The following is a 20,366-nucleotide window of genomic DNA, read 5'->3' on the forward strand; positions in this document are numbered from 1 at the left end:
ATGTAGCTTATCTTATGGTTTCATCAGGTAAAAGATGACTTATCGAAGCAAGAGAGCAAGCGAAATACTTGCTACCACAGCTAAGTCACATGATCCACTGTCAGCACAGTCACCAATTACAACTAATGCACATACTTCATCTACTACTGAAGTTGTTTCACAACCCACCAAAAAACAATCTACTAAGTCACCACATACTGAGGTACTTAAGGATGACAAATGGGGACCTCTTTCTCCACCCATTACCACTACAAAATCTGACCAGCAACCACCTAATAGTGTAGGATCCATTTGGAAAAACCCTCCTGGTTCAACATCGAATTCAGTTAAAAAAGCTGCTACATCAGGTTATGATAAAAAATATCCAACAAAAGTCTCACCTAATATTCCACAATCAAGTAGACCAGACTCATCATTGAACTCCCTTTCTACTTCTCATAAACCTCTCGAGCAACCTGTGAGACGAGGAATTCAGAACCTTGAGACTGGTGCTGTTAAAACTTCAACAACAACTCCACAGACTAATCAAGAACGACAAAAAAGTGGAAAAGAATCAGAAAAGATCCCGAAACAATCTAAGTCTTTACGACCAAGAGCACTTTCGGATTGGCCTCTAGACATAGATTTTGACGACAAGGAGGAGGTTCTAACCATAGGTAAATATTTCCCATTTAAATTAGTACTTTAATTTTTTAAACTGATTATTTCTTTTACCTTACTTTTTGTATTTAAATCAGATGCCAATGGTATTACTACATTAGTAAGTGGTATAATTCTGCCAATTGATGTTTGGAGTAATAATGGCGTCCAATACTATGTTGAATTCAATGATCTATGCCAGCCAATTAGGAAAGGTGGACATATTTTGGTTAAATTCATTAGTATGATTGCAAAGATGGAAAGTCGTTGCCCAGTTGGGGAAAAAGATTGGCATGCAATCGACAAGCATTTCAAAGGGAAGATAATTATAGATGTAAGAGTAAGTATATTTGTCCCTAAGCCATCCCTTTTTATTGTCAAAACATACATAATTAGTCGGTCTCTTATTATTTATAGATTACTTACTGATTTATGTTTATAACTAATTTTATTTACTGAAGGAACACTTTGTGATTCCTTCTGGTGCGGAATATGACAACCAGGCTCTCAAGCGTGCCAATAAGTGTTGGAGGCAATACAAATACTCTCTGAAACAGCAATATTACAAGCCAGAACAGAAGACATTAGATCAGATTTGCAATAATGTGCCACATGGAATTACAAGTAGTAATTGGGTAAAGTTGGTGAAATATTGGGATTCGGATAAAGGGAAGGTATGTTCAATACTTAGCTTACTGTGCATGAAGAAATATTTAATATCTTATTCATTATTATAATAGATACATACTCTTTGAATGTGAGTGCAGGATATGTCAAAATGCGGAAAAAAAGCACGAGCCTCCCAAAATCAGTTTCATACATGTGGATCTAAAAGTTTTGCAAACCTACAAGCTGATTATGTATGGAATATATATGTCATTTTATAATTACCTAGGATTGTATTTAGAGCATGTCTTTTTATATGCGGTTGATATTGTTGACTTTTCATATTAAAGCTCTTGTTGCTTTATTATTTATAGGAAGATGAACATGGACAGAAAATGAGCTTGTTAGAGCTGTGGATTAAAACCCATACGAGTAAAGATGGAAGCTTTCTTCCTAGCACAGTCACTGAAGATTTTGTGGTATGGTTTTGTGAAAGAAATCTGGTATGATTTTGTGAAAATTTTGTGGTATAATTTTGTGCAAATTTTGTGGTATAATTTGGTATAGGATGATGTTAAAGCTAAGGTTGAAGAGCTGAGGATGATGCACCCTAAGATGTCTGAACAAGAGCTCGAAGATGAAGCATTTCAGCAAACTATGTATGGCAATGAGATTCCCGACCGTCTTGTGGATTACGGATTAGGGGTTAAAAAGGGGGACATTTTTGGAGTACGTGGTGTGTTAAGGAAGGAAGGGTATGGAAAATTTCAAAGGAGAATATTGTGATGGATAGTGTTAAAGAAGAAGTGAATGTTTTGCATAAAAAAAAATGATACACTATCCCAAGAAAATGAAAAGCTGAAAGACCGGGTCGGACACAACAATCTTCTTCTTAAAGCGCTTGTTGGACAATTTTCTCAGATTGTAGGTGCAGTTTGTCAAGGGAATACATCTCCGGATCTTTTAAACAAAGCATCTGAGTTCTTAGGAAAGGAAAAGAATCAGGTAATCTCTTTATAACTGAAATCAGAGTTGAAATCCAGAACTGAATTCAGATCTGAAGTTCAGAACTGTAAATCAGATTTGAAATCAGAACTGAATTCAAATGTGTGTGTGTGTGTGTGTGAAATTCAGAGCTTGTGTGTTTCTGTGTGTGAAAGTCAAAGCTTGTGAGTGTGTGTGTGTGTGAAAGTCAGAGCTTGTGTGTGTGTGTGTGAAATTCTGAACCTGAATCTTAAGAGTTTAAATGGTAGCATTTTCGTGACGATCCCACTTTTTTGGCCTTCCTTAGACGCAAAACTTTCAATTTCATGATATCCTTCTGAATTACTTTTATGATTTTTGATGAGTTATGAGGCTTATATTCTTAGCGGGAAGTGAATTGTCAGGTTGCTAGCTTTGTATCAAGGTTATAGAAAATTAGTTGAGCAAGAGAATTGAACTATTAATATGTATATATACGAACATTAATATTTGTCTAATACATCCATTTTGGTACAATAATTTAAAAAGTATGATTGTAAAAATTTAAAATTTTGAATTACAGATTTATTTATAGAAATAGGTAGTTTCTAAGCTAGTTGTTGAGGTTTTGGTATAAATTAAAGTAGAATAACATACCTAATCTGAACAACCTCTTGTTTGTCTGCCCTGCTTCCTTGCTGCTTGCTTGCTATAAATTAAAGTAGAATAGGTAGTTTCTAAGCTTGTGTGTGTGTGTGTGTGTGTGTGTGTGTGTGTGTGTGTGTGTAATAATAATCTGCCTAAGGTTCTCTACTCTAGAATACTCCCGTTTATACTGCTTGTCTGCCCTGCTCCCCTGCTGCTTGCTTGCTGTCCTGCTCTCCTGCCTAAGCTGTTTGTCTGCCCTGCTGGGACTTCGGATGCAACCTTTTAAGTAGAATAAAGTTACAACCTTTTGAACTTAATAATGCTAAATGAAAGATGAAAGTTCTTCAAAAATGGTTCAATCTTCAAAGCAATTTGACTTCTTTTATTTTAGCAGCAATACCAGTAGAATCATGACTCACATCCTACAACCTACGATATTCATAATCGAGGACTCAGGGTAATTGTGTCAAACACGAGTACTTGTCCATTTTTCTGACATGGCTACTGTATAAAGAATCAAGAATTTCCAGAGTAGTTTTGAGTTATAATTCATCAATTCGTATGAATTATTTTAGCAAGAGTAGCACTTTCTTTACTTGAAAAATAAACCAAAATGGACATTATGAATTTTTGGTAATGTTATTTGATCTCACAACCTATATCTTTGAGAATTTTCTTAAATTATGTGTTATTGTATTCCATGTTGCCATTGGATCTCACAAACCATATATTGATGTTCAGGAAAAGGTACAGTAAATAGCCAATGTTACAGGCTATTATAGAAAATTAATCAAATTTTATGTTGGGATTATTAAACCTAGTACTCAGATTTTTAAGGAAAGGGGAATTCAATTGGTCTAGTAAATCTTTTGAAGCATTAGTACTGGATTTTCTTTGTTTCTCCAAGCCTTTCACTACTGAGACAGATCCTTTAGCCTTCTAGGGTTTGCTTTGTATCGTGTTTTTGTCCTTATCAATATTAGATTCTAATTTACAGTCTCTAATACATGCAAGTTTCACTTATAAAGGGCACAAATAAGAATTAGGCTCACAGGAACAGATCAGAAGTTATAGCTTAAAATGAAGTGTGAAGTGCCAATACTGACATCCTTGTGTTGTGGATCCGACATGGGTACTACTTATGGTGAAATGAAGAGTCTGAGACTCTGAGTAACATAGCTCACAATCAACTGCAGATTATGAGACATAAATCATAACTACTGAAGACTAGATAATTCTGTCCTCAGACATCAGATTATTGATGCAGCACTCAGAAAATTCCCCATGCTTCTCATGTCAGTTGGATCCTGTTCATACATACATAAAGATTCATGCTTGCCTGACCAGAACCCCAACGCACCCATCCCCAACCCCAATAGACACATACCAATAGAATTCCATGCCAGCTTTTGTATTACTTGATCCATGCTTCGTTCAGTTAGGCTTTGGATTTGTCCCCAATACTGATTTAGTTAAGAACTCATAATGAAAGACCTGCTGGCTTTTTTGTTAATTTATATTTCTATGTTTAAATAATATACAACATGTTGAATCTTGAGCCTATATTGTGTAATGACTAATGTACTAATTTATACTTTGTATTTTTTTTTTTTTTTTTTTTTTTTTGAAGATTGGAAAAGGCAATGTAGGTGCAACAAGAGAATAGGCCGGGACACTTGAGCATCAACAAGCGACTATATCGTCTATAAGGCCATCATCTATCTATTTTGGTTTTTAGTCTTATATTAGTGATGTATTTATTTAGGGACAAGCTACTATAATATGCGACATTTTTTTTTTAATAATTGTGTTGATGTTTTCTTTTATAAATTTGTTAATTAACTATGTACTCTTATTATGTTGATTAATTATTGTTTTTTTTAATCTAGTTATATAGAATATTTGTTTATTTTTATTTTTATTTTATTAATTTAATTTAATTTATGATAAATTTAAATAACTATAATGTATGTATGATGGTAATAATTTAATAAAAGGAAAAACAAAAGCTTAAAAAAAATTCTAGACTCTTTTTAATGTCTACATATTTGCACATTTTCAAATTTCAAAGAGTTTCCCGCCATACCATAGGTTGACACGAATAAACGCAAGACAACAAAAAGCGTCGATAAATTTGAGTTTGTGGACAGGTAAAAGCGTCGCTAAAAAACTACACACATTTGGGATAATGTGTGAAATACATTATTTCGACGCTTCGTATATTAGTTAGGACACAAAAAAGCGTCGATATTCTCGACATAAGAAGTCACCATTATGAGAAGAGTTATAAAGGGATGTAATCAGCCTAAGGGAATTACAAAGAAAATTACAAAGAGAAGTAATAATGCTAAAAGTTTACAATGTCATAATGGACATACATTAATATATACTCCTTCCGTTTTCTTTTATTTGTGGAGAAATGTGAAGTAATGAAAGTATATAGGAAAATAAAATTTCGAATTAATAAAGTAATAAAAGTGAATGGGAAATAGACATTTTTAATCAATCAATAACAATATACTAAAAGACACACCAGCAATGACACGTGTCATCTTCTGGTGTGTCCTTAGCATATTTTTTAAATTTAAAAAATAAAACTTTTAAAAATTGGCAGATTATATACGTAAAATGTTTACTTCCAAAATTTAGGGAAAATATCGTAGAATAATATATTTATAAACATAAATATTTAACCATATCTTTGTATAAATAAATTCCTATATTAGTAATTACTTTTTAATGTATAATGATTATTTATAGTAAAAAAAAAATCATGAATATATATTTTTCAACTTGGTGAATGAAAAATTATCATATTTGAAATATAAATAAATTGCCATCAAGGTTCAAAATAGAAGGAAGCAATATAATATGCATTCAAAAAAGATAAAAAAGAAAAAAATAACAATATACTAAAAGACACACCAGCAATGACACGTGTCATCTTCTGGTGTGTCCTTAGCATATTTTTTAAATTTAAAAAATAAAACTTTTAAAAATTGGCAGATTATATACGTAAAATGTTTACTTCCAAAATTTAGGGAAAAAATCGTAGAATAATATATTTATAAACATAAATATCTAACCATATCTTTGTATAAATAAATTCATAAATTAGTAATTACTTTTTAATGTATAATGATTATTTATATTAAAAAAAAAATCATGAATATATATTTTTCAACTTGGTGAATGAAAAATTATCATATTTGAAATATAAATAAATTGCCATCAAGGTTCAAAATAGAAGGAAGCAATATAATATGTATTCAAAAAACATAAAAAAAAAAAAAAAAATTAAGTAGCTTGATTAGAGATTTAAAAAAAATAAATAAAATTGATACTTTATGATAAAAATTAAAAAATTGTGCATAGCATGGGATCTAACCTAGTTAAAAAAATGATTAAAATACATGGTAAAGATAAATTGATAGATTGAAGAGTGTAAAACTCGATAATACGGAGTACATTATTCAAAAAAAGGGATAAAGAGTAATGTCAAATAAGCAATTACGTTGGAAAAAGGAGGTAGTAATAGCAAAACCAGACACGTAGCCGACGTAGGTGGCGATTTCAACAAGAATTGGCAATTCGATTTTTGATCATCATTTATTATTTAAACTACCGTTCAGACTGAATTGAAAGACAAAAAACAGAAGAGAGTGATCAATCAAGTAATAATTACGGCGATGAGGCGTGCAATTACATCTGCTGTCAAATCTGTCACGGCTAATTCTGCAAGATCATCTTCATCTTTCTCCAGAAATCTTCAAGTAAGCAAGCATCGCCCTTTTATATTCATTCACAATTTCCTTTTCAAATTATTTCTTTTATTACTTTATTCTTAACCTTTGATATTTTGGATAAACCATGATTTTTTAAAAATTGATTTACTAAGTGGTTATTTTTGTCTGTAATTGCGACAAGGAATCTGCCAAGCTGAAATTTATAATTTTTTTTTTTTAAATAAATAAATTATTCTTAGATGGATTATGTTAATGAGCAGATTTACTGCATAGAAATGGATTTTATTTTTATTATTATTTTTTTAATTTTTCATTTGTAAGGTGGAATAAATAAACACCTTTTTATGTGATTATAAGGGCAACTCCAATGGTTAAAGGTAGGGATCTACTTGCAATTTTAAATAGTCTCTAGCTACTAGCTTGACTATTGGAGCAAAATATATAATTAGTTTAGTCAAGCAAATTAGCTAGGCAAAGCTAGCTAATTTGCTTGAAAAAAACTTGCCAAAAAGAAAATGTTAAAAGTCAATTAGTAATTAAGATAAATATAATAAAGTGATAATTTAAATAGTAAGCTAATAGGTAGCCATTGGGGATCAAACTAGGTACAAACATAATTAGCTTGAAAGCTTATGTGGCATGACAAGCTAATTTGACAATTAGCTTGCCATATATATTTTGGTAATTAAATATAAACATGTGATGTTTTATGTGTCAAATCAATGTTTTTTTTTTTTTTTTTTTTTTTTTCTAATTCAAAGGTCAAGTGATATCTTTAATTGCAGAGTATGAGAAAGACATTTACGGTGTGTTTGGATAGAAGGAAATGGAGGGAAAGGAAAGAAAGGAAAATGGAGAGATGAAATATCCTTCATTTGGATAACAAATGAGGAAGGAAAGGAATTAGACGGGAGAGAAATGGAGGGATTAAATTGCAAGAAATTTATCCCTCCAACAAGGAAGAGATTTGGAAGGAAAACTCACCATTCTTCCTTCCTCTCCCTTTCCCTCTCCTCCTTTTCTCCTCTATCCCCTTCTTTTCCTTCCCCTTTATTTATCCAAACACACTATTAAATTGTACAAATTATCCAGTACAATATATCAATGTTACTTATTAAACGTGAGTCAAACATAAATCTGACATTAAAACTAGTATGCTACTAATAATTAATCACTGTATCCCAATTACAATATAATTGTTTGTTATTTGACAATTTATTAAAATAAATCTGATGAAACATTGATTGATTTGAACCGGTGACCTCAAGTTAAATACTAAGTGTTATCAAATTAAATCGGAAGGTAAAATAAGAAACAGAAAGAAATAAAGGAAGATATTAATGGAGCTTAAACACCAGAAGTAAGATCTATTAATGGAGGGAAGCTTCTTGTTTATAGTAGGAGGAGAAATGAATCTAGAAGAAGTGAGTAAAAAATAGAGTACAGTGGTGTATTTATACTACTCACTGTTTATTATAAGAGAAATACAAGAATACTGAAAAACTTTTAATACAGCTGGCAAAGGTCAAAGGTAATAACTAATTCCTAACAACCTTAGCTTGGACTTGAGCAAATGTGTTGTAGGCGTCGTTCGAAGTGCGTCTACGTTAAAGCATGTGTGAATATGCTTGACACTCATAGGAAGTGGGAATTGACATTACGATTAGGGACAACGATTAGGGACAAAGAAAGTAGGGAGCCGCCAACAAGTTTTTAAGGAACTTGTAAACCGTTCACAGATCATTTAAGGCAACCAACCACGAATAAGGGATAATGAAGGCAACAACGATTGACCCATGAAGGTTACACCCCATTCATAATCCATGAGATTACTAGCTCCATATGGTTCGGAACCACGAATGGAGGATCGGGGATGATGGTAAGAAGTGAGTCATGGAGTCACATTCGTCCGTATTGACCTCCACTCGATTCTTATGGTGAAAAGTGATTCTTGCGATCTCAAAGGCATACAAACAAAATATTCAATTTGCTCCAATCTATTATTACACTAAATTGGTTGAATATTAATGCAACACATAATTCTAAAATATTGTGATCACTTGAATTAATAACAAGATTAAAAAGGAACCTAAACCGGTTGTCCAAATTATCTTATTAGGCATGATTTTCAATTACGTATTCCCTTTAAACATGTAATATGGTGATCAATAAAATATAAAAGTCAACATTAATATAGGAAGCAATTCAACAATAATAACGTTAGTCAAATAAAATAATAATAAAAACCCTAATCATGACTAGCAATATTAAAATAAAATAAGAGTAATTAAATTAATTAATTACTCACATTCCGCACGTTCCTTAAAATTGCTACATCATGAATAAATTGTTAGTAACTTCAATAAAAAATATAAATCAAATGAAAATTAAATTAAATAAATGAAGATTCGATTTGGTCCAAACCCTCAGTCAATTATACCTTTCACGCCTTGGTTTAAGGACGGAACCTCGGGTGTCGTATGGACTCCTTGGAGTACTTAAGGGAAGTATTTTGAGAGAATAGGGTTGCTAGTATTTAGGCTAAAGAGGGACAAGAAAATTATTTTGTGATCAACCTTGTTGATGATTGAAAAAAAGGGGTGATATGACCTCTATTTATAATGAAAAAAAAAAGATCGAAGAATTAAGGTAAGATCTGAATTAAATCGGAATAAAACTCGATAGACTGCATTTTTTGCGGTTTTTGTTTTTATCATATCTTTTGATCCAGAAATCGGAATAAGATAAATAACATATCGTTGGAAAGCTCTTGAAGTCTACTTTCTAATCCAATTGGAATCAGATTAAAATATTTTGTAGAATAAAAGATATGAACGAAATAGTGGGACGGTGTCAGTGTTGGATAGAGTTTGATATTTTATTTATATCTTTTCCGTTATAGCTGGGAATTGATATTGTAATATATCATTGGAAAGATAAATTCAAGGGCTATCCAATCATATAAGATTTGGATAAAAACTATGAGGCACGAAAATAATATCTGTCTATCTTTGAACGTCTTTCAATTCGAATAGAATTAGGACTTTTAAAAAAAGGAGTTTTATTTAATTTCAAACTCTTTAATCTTATTTTTTTAAAAAGGATAATTAAGATATTTTAGAAACTTAGAGAAGCTTCCAATTAATCCTAATTGGTTTAGGAATGAGATTAAATCATTTGGACCCTCCACATGATCATTGGGTCGTAGGTAAGGTGGACTTAGGTTCGGTTTGGGCTCAGTTTAATATTTTGGTCATAACTTATTCGTTATAACTCGGTGTTGGGCTTATAATATATCGTTGGAAAGCTCTTTTCAACCCTATCAAACTATTAAATCATTGGACCCATATTATGGACCAAAATAAACTGGACTAAACGCTTTTATAAAAAGGACATGAAATGAATGATTTTAAAGGACACCAAATGAATTATTTTGGGTTTAAAGGTACGAAAAGAGGAAAATAAGTTATGGTTTGGGGAAAGCAGCTAGGAATTGGGTTGGTTTATGAAATGGAAATATGGATTTAAGCACTCCAAAATTAAATACTCAACCCGACCAATAATGGCGGTGAAAGGTTGTTCATTATCAGGTTTGGTTTTGGGGAGACATTTTTAGGTGTCTACACGTGGCAAGTATATTTCATTTCCTATACTTCACACCCCCCCTCAAGCTTGGGGTGCTTGGGGTGTGAACACACCAAGCTTGGACTTGATCACATTGAACTGAGGAGAAGGTAGAATTTTAGTCATGATGCCAGCCAACTAACACTGAGTAGGCAAGTATGTTAGCTGAATGAGACCCTCAAGGGCCTTCTCTCTTGTAAAATGACAATCAATGGCTATGTGCTTAGTCCTTTCATGAAAGACTGGGTTTTTGGCTATGTGGAGAGCAGGCTGCAAATTTCTGATTCCAATCCTAAAACTCTGACCAACCAAGTCACTTCTGAGGCAGCAGAGGCCCATGGCCTCGTACTATGAAGATTTAGACACTGTAGGGTGCTTTTTAGACTTCCAGCTTAATCCCTGATCTTCTGGTATCAATACAATACAATACAATACAGGCAGCCCTATCATAATCAGATTAAGACCACCTCTGAATATAATTCCCTGAGCATGTAAGTGAGGCAGCCTAGGAGCTTGCATGAATTGGCTTAGATACTTCTTAACCCATGTTGAGCCAAATCAGGTCTAGTATGGGTTAAGAAGTTCAACTTCCCTACTATACACTTGTAATAAGATGGGTCTTGCAGTAGTTCACCATCATCACACTGCAGTTTAAGATTAAGTGGCAAAGGTGTAGCAACTGTCTTGAAAACAACAATACCACTATCTTCCAAATATTTCTTAAATTTTGCCTGTGACAAGGTAGTCCCACCTGTATAACCAATTTTCATACCGAAGAAATAGGTAAGAACACCAAGATCCTTGATACTGAAGGTTGAGTGCAGATGAGACTTCAATGCTTGAACTTGCTTCATGTCAGTTCCACAATAATGTCATCTACATAGACAGCAAGAATAGTAAGATGACCATGAGAAATCTTCGGGAACAAAGAGTAATCATTTTTAAACCGAACCGCTGATAGCCCAAGAACTTTAATTCAGCAACCAATTTCTCAAACCACTGCTGCCTTGTTTTAACCCATACAAGGATTTTCTTTATTATCTAGATTAGGAACTCCCTCAAGCATTCTTATATAAACTTCATGTAAATTGCCATGTAGGAAGGCATTCGCAACATCCAGCAGAAAAATAGTCCAACCATGGTGAGAAGCTAAGGCAATTATACTTCTCACAGATGGCATCTTTACTATTGGTGAAAAAGTCTCTTGGAAATCTATTCCATACTTTTGGGTGAACCCCTTAGCTACTAGTCTTGCCTTAAACCTTTATGTTGTTCCATCTTTCTTCAGCTTGATTTTATAAACCCATTTGCTGCCAATAGCCTTTTTTCCTTTGGGTAGATCAACTATTTCCTAAGTCTTGTTGTCTTGTAAAGCTTTTATACCGCCTCTTTTTAAGAAACTTGTGCCTTCAGAGAAGCTACTTCTGCTTTATAAGCCTTGTGATCAGTAGGTAAACTGCTGTATGACACTAAATTGCACCAATGAGTGCTATTTTCTGTAATAGCACTTCCACAAACATAGTTTATCATCCAAGCAGGTAACTTAGTAGGTCTTGTGGACTGCCTCAACACAGTGTACTTGACTGAGTAGACAAATCAGTCAAATTGGTGTCTAAAGAGGAAGTGTTTGGGATATTTTGTGGAGGTGAAATTTTTGGGATATTTTATGGAGGTGAAGTGTTTGGGATATTTTGTGGAGCTGAAGTGTATCAAAGGTGAAAGAGTTTGGAAAAGGAGTATGAGCAGGAAGGAAAAATGGAGTTGGAGTGGTTTGAGGAGAAGGTGAAATATGAAATGGGAAGTGTCTTTCATGAAATACAATGTCTCTAGATACAAAAACCAAAAACCTTCCTGGTTTCCGGGTGTAAGACTTTATAACCATTTTGTGTAGGTGAATACCCTATAAACACACAACCGTCAGCTGCTGTGTGTTATTTTGGTGTAGAAACAAAACATAAACCCCCAGAAGCTCTAAGATGTTCTGTTTCAGGTTTCTTTCCATAAACCCTTTCATAAGGTGTGCTATTTCCCAAGGGTTGAGAAGCTTATCAAGTAGGTTGCACACTATATGCACTCTCACCAATAGGACACAGGAAGCCTAGACTGAAAATAGAGAGCTCTCCCAACTTCAAGAAGATGCTTGTGTTTCCTCTGAACAAGTTGAGGTGTATCACTACAACTGGTTTGATGCAGAATACCTTTTGATTTATACAACTGAAGTATAGCACCCTCATCCAGTTCTTTAGCATTATTAGTTATAATCACTTTCACATAAGCATTAAACTGATTCTCAATATACAACACAAAATTTGTCAAAATTGCAACAGAATCTGTTTTACACTTCATCAAATGTACCCAAACAGATCTAGAAAAGTCATCCACTATTGTCAAGAACATATTACATCTATCATGAGTCAAAGACCTATAGGGTCCCTAAACATCAACATGAAGTAACTCAAAAGGGGTGACAGAATGAAAAAAACTATGAGGAAAAGATTTCCTATGCTAGATACTACAAATGATCTCATATGTCGTCTTATTACAATCTATTTTATCTTGTACAAGGTTCAGCTTATTAAAAGGTATATGCCCTAGCCTTAAGTGTAACAACTTGGCTTGATCTAAAGCACTTTGTGACAATCTAGAAACTGAAAAGCAGCAGTCTTGTCAGATGTCTAACCAGCAAAATACAAACCATTTCCCACTCTACCAAGAACAAGTGGAGGAGTCACCATTTCCCACTCTACCAAGAACAAGTGAAGGAGTCAAATTGTGTTGTCCCTGAACAATGCACTTATCATTAGTGAATACCATATATAAGATTGAACTCAAAACATGGCACATATTTAAGATTGAACTCAAAACATGGCACATATTTAAGATTGAACTCAAAACATGGCACATATATAAGATTGAACTCAAAACATGGCACATACAGAACGTACACAATTTATGCACATATATAAGATTGACCTCAAAACATGGCACATACATCACATTCCTCAAAACAATACCATTAGGCAAATTGACAGTTCCCATATGTGTCACTTTTACTTTTGTCCCATCTGGTATTGTAATGTGATTGTTCAAATCCTGAACAATTCTATAATCAGCAAATAATCCAATTTGTGACACATATGATCAGTGGTCCCACTATCAACAATCCAGCCATTACTATAAGAAGCAGACAAGAGAAAATAATTACCTGCAAACAAAGCTTTCCCATCTCCTGTAGCATTCATGGAATCCATCTTCTGTTTGTTCAAAAAAACTGACTAATTTCCTCCTTTGTGAAACTTGCACTTGGATCAGACTAAAAATGAAGCTAGACTCTTCACTCACAGAATCAGCAAAATGAGCAAATCTTTTGAAACCCTGAGGTTGCTGCTGACTTGCTTTATACCCAGGTGGATAACCATTCAACTTAAAGCACCTTTCCATATTGTGTCCTGTCATCACAGTAGTAATTAATTGTTCTTTTAGCTCCAGCATTCTTATTGTGCTGGTATCCTCTGCCATAAGAACCCTTGTTGTAAGACTGATTCCTATCATCAAACCTCCTTCAGTTAGCAGCAAATGCAACTGGTTCTTATTGTTTTTGACTCCCAACACTCAGAGCTCTATGCCTTTCTTCTTGCAAAATCAACCTGTAAGCTTGAGCTAAAGTTGGTAAACTGGGCATCATTAAGATATTTGACCTAACATTGGCATAGTTGTTGGCCACTTCATCAAGAAAACCATTAGCCTTTGATCTTGCTGGACTTTGATGTATTTCTGAGTTAATGCACAAGTACAAGAACTACATACACATGTAGGCAAAGGAGACAAGTTATCCAGTTCATCCCAATGTTTCTTCAACTTAGATAGATAAATCCTCTTGCTCAGTGTTTGAAATATCCTGCTGTAATGAGTACAATTATGCTGAAGATGCATGACCAAATCTCTCCTCTAAATCCAACCAAATTTCCCTTGCAGTATCAACAAACAGGATACTGCCTGCAATTTGAGGGTCCAACACAGCAATAATCCAACCAATGACCATGCTATTACATCTATTCCATGCCTTAAAAGTAGCAGATTCAGCACTAGGTTTGGGTAAAGAACCATCAACAAAACCCATTTTGTTTTTAGCAGGCAAACCAATGATCATTGTCCTCTTCCAATTTCCATAACTAGACCCATCAAACACACTCGAAACAAGCTTTAACCCAGTGAAATCAGATGGATGTAAGTAATACGGACTAGCAGGATCTTGACTTACATCTCTTTCTTGTTGAGCCATTATTAGAACTATTGAACCCAGAAGAATTATTCAAGAAACAATCAAGAATTCAAGAAAATGCACAAAGAAACTCCAAAATTCAGCACAAAAGTACAATCAATCAACCACAATTGCTCAACAAATCAGAACCAATCAATCAAGTAATCAATTGCACAATTCACGCACAACCCAGAAATTAAAGAAATCAGAAAACGCCCAAAAAATCAGAATAGGAATAATACCAGAATTATGAACTTGCTGCAACAATGGCGACAACCTAGAAATCCGCCATTAACGAAGCTCCAGAAACCCAGAGAACGCACTCTCGCTCTTATCAGATTACATTGGAAGCTAACATAAGAAACAGACAGAAATAAAGGAAGATATTCATGGAGCTTAAACACCAGAAGTAAAATCCATTAATGGAGGGAAGCTTCTTGTTTACAATAGGAGGAGAAATGAATCTAAAGTGAGTAAAAAATAGAGTACAGTGGTGTATTTATACTACTCACTGCTTATTACAAGAGAAAAACATTTAATACAGCTGGCAAAGATAATAACTAATTCCCAACAACCTTAGCTGACGTGGCAAGTATACTAAACGAGTATACTTCACACTAAGGTATGACAAATTGCAAGCAAGCATGTTTTCAAAATTAATAAATTATTAAATAACTAAAATGAAAAAGAACTGATCATCACATTCAAGCAAAAACCCAAGGCGTTAACCTCATGAGAGAATCTTCTTTAAGGCTAATAGGGGACTTGACCCCTAAGATATATCAATTGATTTATCAGATATTATGAAATTATTGCCTTAAATATAAACGTATAAAAAAGTTGTGTAAAAATAGGTAATTGGGTAAAATGGTTGTATTTTTAATTACCAGAGGCTAGTAACACTAGTAATCTAGTATTGTATACCCCTCCGTTTTTTTTAAATTTTTTTTTTTTATTAATTTTTTTTTCAAGTGAAACCTTTCTCCTTGCACATGTTCCGATGCAGACCAATAGTATCTTTAATTATCAAGTACCACAAGACAGACATTAATCAAAAACATTAGTTAAAGTTGATTAGATAAATAGTGTAATGTAATAACATTTCACTTAAGGAAAACAACAGGAATATTGTGTACTTCTTGAATTTGTTGTCAAATTTTTAAGTTTTATAACATTCCTTGTGAGTAAATTGAAATGGGACAAATGGAGTACTATGATGAAGAAATTATCAATGTTGTTACATAGTCTAAATAAAAAGTTTTAAAATATATTTTGTAATAAATCTATGAATTTTTTTTTTATTGTTTACGAAGTATTTTTTTAATTTGCTAGGCAGGAATGTATTGGGTAAAATTTGTTTATAATCAGCCACTAGTGCTAGCTATCTGAATTTAGAATTTAGATCCTTGTTTGTCATCGATTGGTGTGAACACTTGGAGTTTTGGAACTTCAAGTGCATTTTATGTTACATAAAATGAAGGGAACTAGATATTTTGTATTAAATTGGAACATGAGACTGTGTAGCAAAAATTGTATATAATAAGTTGAGTATTGATGTAAGTTGGTAATTTGAAATTAAATTTTCTTATCGACTACTCTTACTCTTATAAATTTTACTGTGTTTGACATCTTTAACTCCTCACTTACTTGTTAAACAGGGTTCTTCGGGTAGTAGCAAGAAAATTGTAGGTGTCTTTTACAAAGCAAATGAATATGCATCAATGAATCCCAACTTTGTGGGTTGTGTGGAAGGTTCCCTGGGGATACGAGACTGGCTGGAGTCGCAGGGCCATGAGTACATTGTTACGGATGACAAAGATGGACCCAATTCTGGTAGGTTTTCTAGAAGTCTAAATTTCTTATAGACATAAGCAAAGCTACTTTTACATCCTTTTTTCCCCCTTCTGGTCTTGCTTAAGAAGTGAAGGGTGTACAAACTGAGAATGGAAAACCAGTTTATTTCCTTGGAACATGGAACGATTTTAAGCTCTATTCATTCATACAGGGAGATGAATGTATGTTGTTGTATGTAGTGGAGACCTAAAATGCTTGATGATTGAAATCTTAATTGCAAATTAAAGAATTTTGAGGACTATTAGCTGGTAAGCACTATTCATATGACAAAAAGTTGCTCTTTGTAGTGGAGAGCTAAAATGCTTGATAATTGATATAGTAATTGCTAGATAAAGAAGTTCGAGGACTGTTAGTTGGTAATTGGGCATTTGAAGCAAGTAGTGGAATAGAGGAGTGATATGCTTTCTGTAGTTGCTTATGACTGAAAAGCATAGCTTTGGTCTTCGATGTTATTATGTGAGCAAATATACTGAGATTTTTATGACCATTTACATGTGCAAAAGTGCAAGTAAAAAAATTGGAGTAGGGTGGCTGAAATTAACAAAAAGAGAGGGAAATGTACTTGTAATGGACTTGATGCATATATCTACAGAGTGATGTATTGAACTTCTTTCTGCATTATTGCGTCTATTCACAATATTATATTTAGCATTTTGTTTGTAGGTCCTGGATTATTTAGGCCTGTTGCTCATGGGTCATCGCTTTCTCAACATTATCATGTTTCTGCCGAATTAACGTGGAAAAGCTTATCCTAATCTGATATGATTAAATTAGAAATTTAAACTACAATTTAATTGAATGTTTTGATATTTATGTGCTGTGTAATATAATACTCTTTCCATCTCTAGTGATTACTGATTAGCACATTACTTGCGTATCAATCGTTTGGATATCCCATGTATTACAATAAGGAATATCAACTACTTCATTTACCACAATACCATTATGGGCACCAGACTTTTTATATTAAATTATAGTTACCCTTCATTTGATTGCAGAACTAGAAAAGCATATGTCTGATCTCAATGTTCTCATAACAACACCTTTTCACCCTGCCTATGTTACTGCTGAGAGGATCAAAAAAGCAAAGAACTTGGAATTATTACTCACCGCTGGAATCGGGTCTGATCACATTGACCTGGAGGCTGCAGCTGCTGCTGGTCTTACAGTTGCAGAGGTAACTGGAAGCAATGTTGTCTCTGTCGCTGAAGATGAGTTAATGAGGATCCTCATTCTCGTCAGGAACTTCTTGCCAGGATATCATCAGGCTATCCAAGGGGAGTGGAATGTTGCGGGTATTGCTTACAGAGCTTATGACCTTGAGGGCAAGACTATTGGAACTGTTGGTGCAGGACGGATCGGAAAGCTTTTGCTTCAGAGACTGAAGCCATTTAATTGTAATCTTCTGTATCATGATCGTATCAGGATGGACCCAGAAATGGAGAGTCAGACAGGAGCAAAGTATGAGGAGGATCTTGTAAAGATGCTTGGCAAATGCGATGTGGTTGTCATGAACACTCCTCTTACCGAGAAGACCAAGTATGTGGTTTTTTATCTGAACTGCACATCTCACCTTATAATATATCATATTATCATGTGCTCATTTGTGATCTAGGTCATTGGGAAAGTAGGCAAAATTGATTTTTTTATTTATATATTTTTAAAGTTAGCACTAGGCTTTCACCTATTCCTTGAATTTGTAATTTTTAAGTATGTGTTTAGCAAATTAATTATCTATGGTGCAGAGGAATGATTAACAAGGAGATGATTTCAAAAATGAAGAAAGGAGTGCTAATTGTTAATAATGCTCGTGGAGCACTCATGGATACCCAAGCTATTGTTGATGCTTGCTCAAGTGGTCATGTTGCTGGTAAAAATTCTATATTCTTTGATTTATTGTATTCAATGAACTTCCACTTTTAGGTTCCTTTAAAGTTTAAACTTATATTGCAGTTTTGACAGCTTAATCAGCTTCAATGACACCAACTATAACCTCAGATGACAACCCAATCTTAGATGGGTGCACTCCACACCATAAGCTATGCTGTTGGGTTCAAGGCATGACATGATTTTCACCCTTGGTTCATGACCTGACCTATTATGTTAGAAAAAAAATTCACGCCTTGCAGCCAATAGTGCTGTTTATTTCATGCCTTACACCCAACAATGTTGTTCCCGGTGTTTGAGTGCACCCACTCAGGTTGTGCAGTCCTATGCACCCAAGATATGTCATTCAGTCCAATTTCGTATTATATTCTGCGATATAGTTGGGTTTTTATTTATTTATTTATTTTTAAAAAAAGATACTTATACAATGTGTTGTATAAAATGAACTTTTTCTTCGAAATTGAGAAATCTTATAAGTTTCACATATTGCATTATAAAATTAAGGTGTAAAGTAAACTATAAAATTAAGGTGCAAAGTAAACTAGTCATATTATCCCTAACTAAAATCTTCTTTATTCCTGCTCCCTAACTAAGATCTTTTAGTCTCGCGAGAAGACGTTCCTAATATACTCATGTATCATATTTCGGAATAAAAAAAAATTAAATAAAAAACTAAGATCTTCTCTTGGCCACTTTTGTTGATTGAATTATTTCATGCATGTTAGATGGAGGTTAGGAAGAGTTAGGGTGTGTTTGGATAAAGAAATGGGAAAGAAAAGAAGGGGAGAGAGGTGCAGGGGAGGGAAGAGAAAGGGAGGGGAGGGAAGAAATATGAGTTTTCCTTCCAAATCTCTCCATTGTTGGAGAGATCAAATTCTTACAATTTAATCCTTTCATTTCTCTCCTCTCCAATTCCCTTCCTTCCACATTTGTTATCCAAATGAAAGATAATCTATCCCTCAATTTCCCTTCCCTTCCCTTCCCTCCATTTCCATCAATCCAAACAAACTGTTAGAGATTAAAATTCTTGTTATAGTGACAGAATTTTATTCAGGGTATCATAGCATATATATATATATATATAGTTTCTAGATTGTTGTATACATATCATGCTAATTCTTACCTCTTACTAAGTTACTAGTGTACCGTTACCATTCTCAATTTCTTACATTGAGTTGGATTTATATTTTTAAAACATAAAGCACTCAAATTAGGATTCTCGGATTGGAGCTTAAAACAAGTTGTAACATTACTTCACAGGGTATAGTGGAGACGTTTGGTATCCACAACCAGCTCCAAAGGATCATCCTTGGAGATACATGCCGAATCATGCCATGACCCCTCATATTTCTGGCACAACTATTGATGCTCAGGTAATCTGTGTAAATTTTTGCTCAAGTCTACACACTTTTGTTCGTAGGATTTCGTTATGGCTCAATGAGTATGAACTTATCACTTGAATTGAAATGCTGCAGTTGCGCTATGCTGCTGGTGTAAAGGATATGCTGGACAACTACTTTAAAGGAGAAGATTTCCCTCCTCAAAACTACATCGTCAAGGAGGGTGAATTAGCATCCCAATATCGCTGATCATATGCTTTTGCGGATATTTATGAATGGTTAGTCTGGTATAATCAGGCATCTTGTAATAAGAATTCCTATCTAAATGAAGGTACCTGAAACTGCGAATTTGCGACAGGCCTTACTTATATAATTTGAGCTCTTTGCTCCCATTGCTTGTTAATTGATAGATCTCAAATAAGTTGGTATGTTATGCCTTCTTAAAGTTTGATTTTCATTGTCAGTAAATGTGAAATAAGTATCTTTCAGTTCAACGATGTATCAGTGGAGTTGATGTTCTTAACATCCGTAATGTGGTGGAAATTGTGATAGTATTAAATAGTGAATTATGCAGGGTTTTTCTAAGAGATCCAATATTCACACTACTTGTTTTAAAAGAAAACTAGTGTATAGCTCGGGCGATGTCCCGGGTTGGGCGATGTCCCGGGTTGCTACTAATTTTAGCTATGCAACTATTAATTAATTTTTTCAAAAAGACATTTAATAGTTTGAATGTGTTTTTAATACTTTTGTAGTATAACATAATTTTGTGTGCAATGTTATAACATAACTGACATT

General features: G+C 33.8%; 1 protein-coding gene across 1 annotated transcript; it reads left to right on the forward strand.

Moving 5' to 3' along the window:
• The first annotated feature begins 6,355 nt into the window (after window positions 1–6,355).
• Window positions 6,356–20,155, forward strand: LOC145623934 (formate dehydrogenase, mitochondrial-like). The gene is made up of 6 exons (XM_081676855.1): window positions 6,356–6,629; window positions 16,146–16,320; window positions 17,340–17,880; window positions 18,087–18,211; window positions 19,489–19,601; window positions 19,704–20,155. The coding sequence occupies exons 1-6, from the start codon at window positions 6,546–6,548 to the stop codon at window positions 19,815–19,817; spliced, it is 1,152 nt and encodes a 383-aa protein (XP_081532981.1). The 5' UTR covers window positions 6,356–6,545; the 3' UTR covers window positions 19,818–20,155.
• Window positions 20,156–20,366: the final 211 nt, after the last annotated feature.

Source organism: Chenopodium album, chromosome 3 (genome assembly GCF_948465745.1).
Source record: "Chenopodium album chromosome 3, dcCheAlbu1.1, whole genome shotgun sequence".
Lineage (NCBI taxonomy): Eukaryota > Viridiplantae > Streptophyta > Magnoliopsida > Caryophyllales > Amaranthaceae > Chenopodium > Chenopodium album.

What these genes read in the sequence shown, in the direction of transcription:
- LOC145623934 (XM_081676855.1), top strand. Translation starts at nt 6,546, where the DNA reads ATGAGGCGTGCAATTACATCTGCTGTCAAATCTGTCACGGCTAATTCT. An exon ending in CAAAGATGGACCCAATTCTG is followed by an intron (nt 16,321 to 17,339) that starts GTAGGTTTTCTA and finishes ATTTGATTGCAG; the next exon opens with AACTAGAAAAGCATATGTCT. An exon ending in CTCAAGTGGTCATGTTGCTG is followed by an intron (nt 18,212 to 19,488) that starts GTAAAAATTCTA and finishes ATTACTTCACAG; the next exon opens with GGTATAGTGGAGACGTTTGG.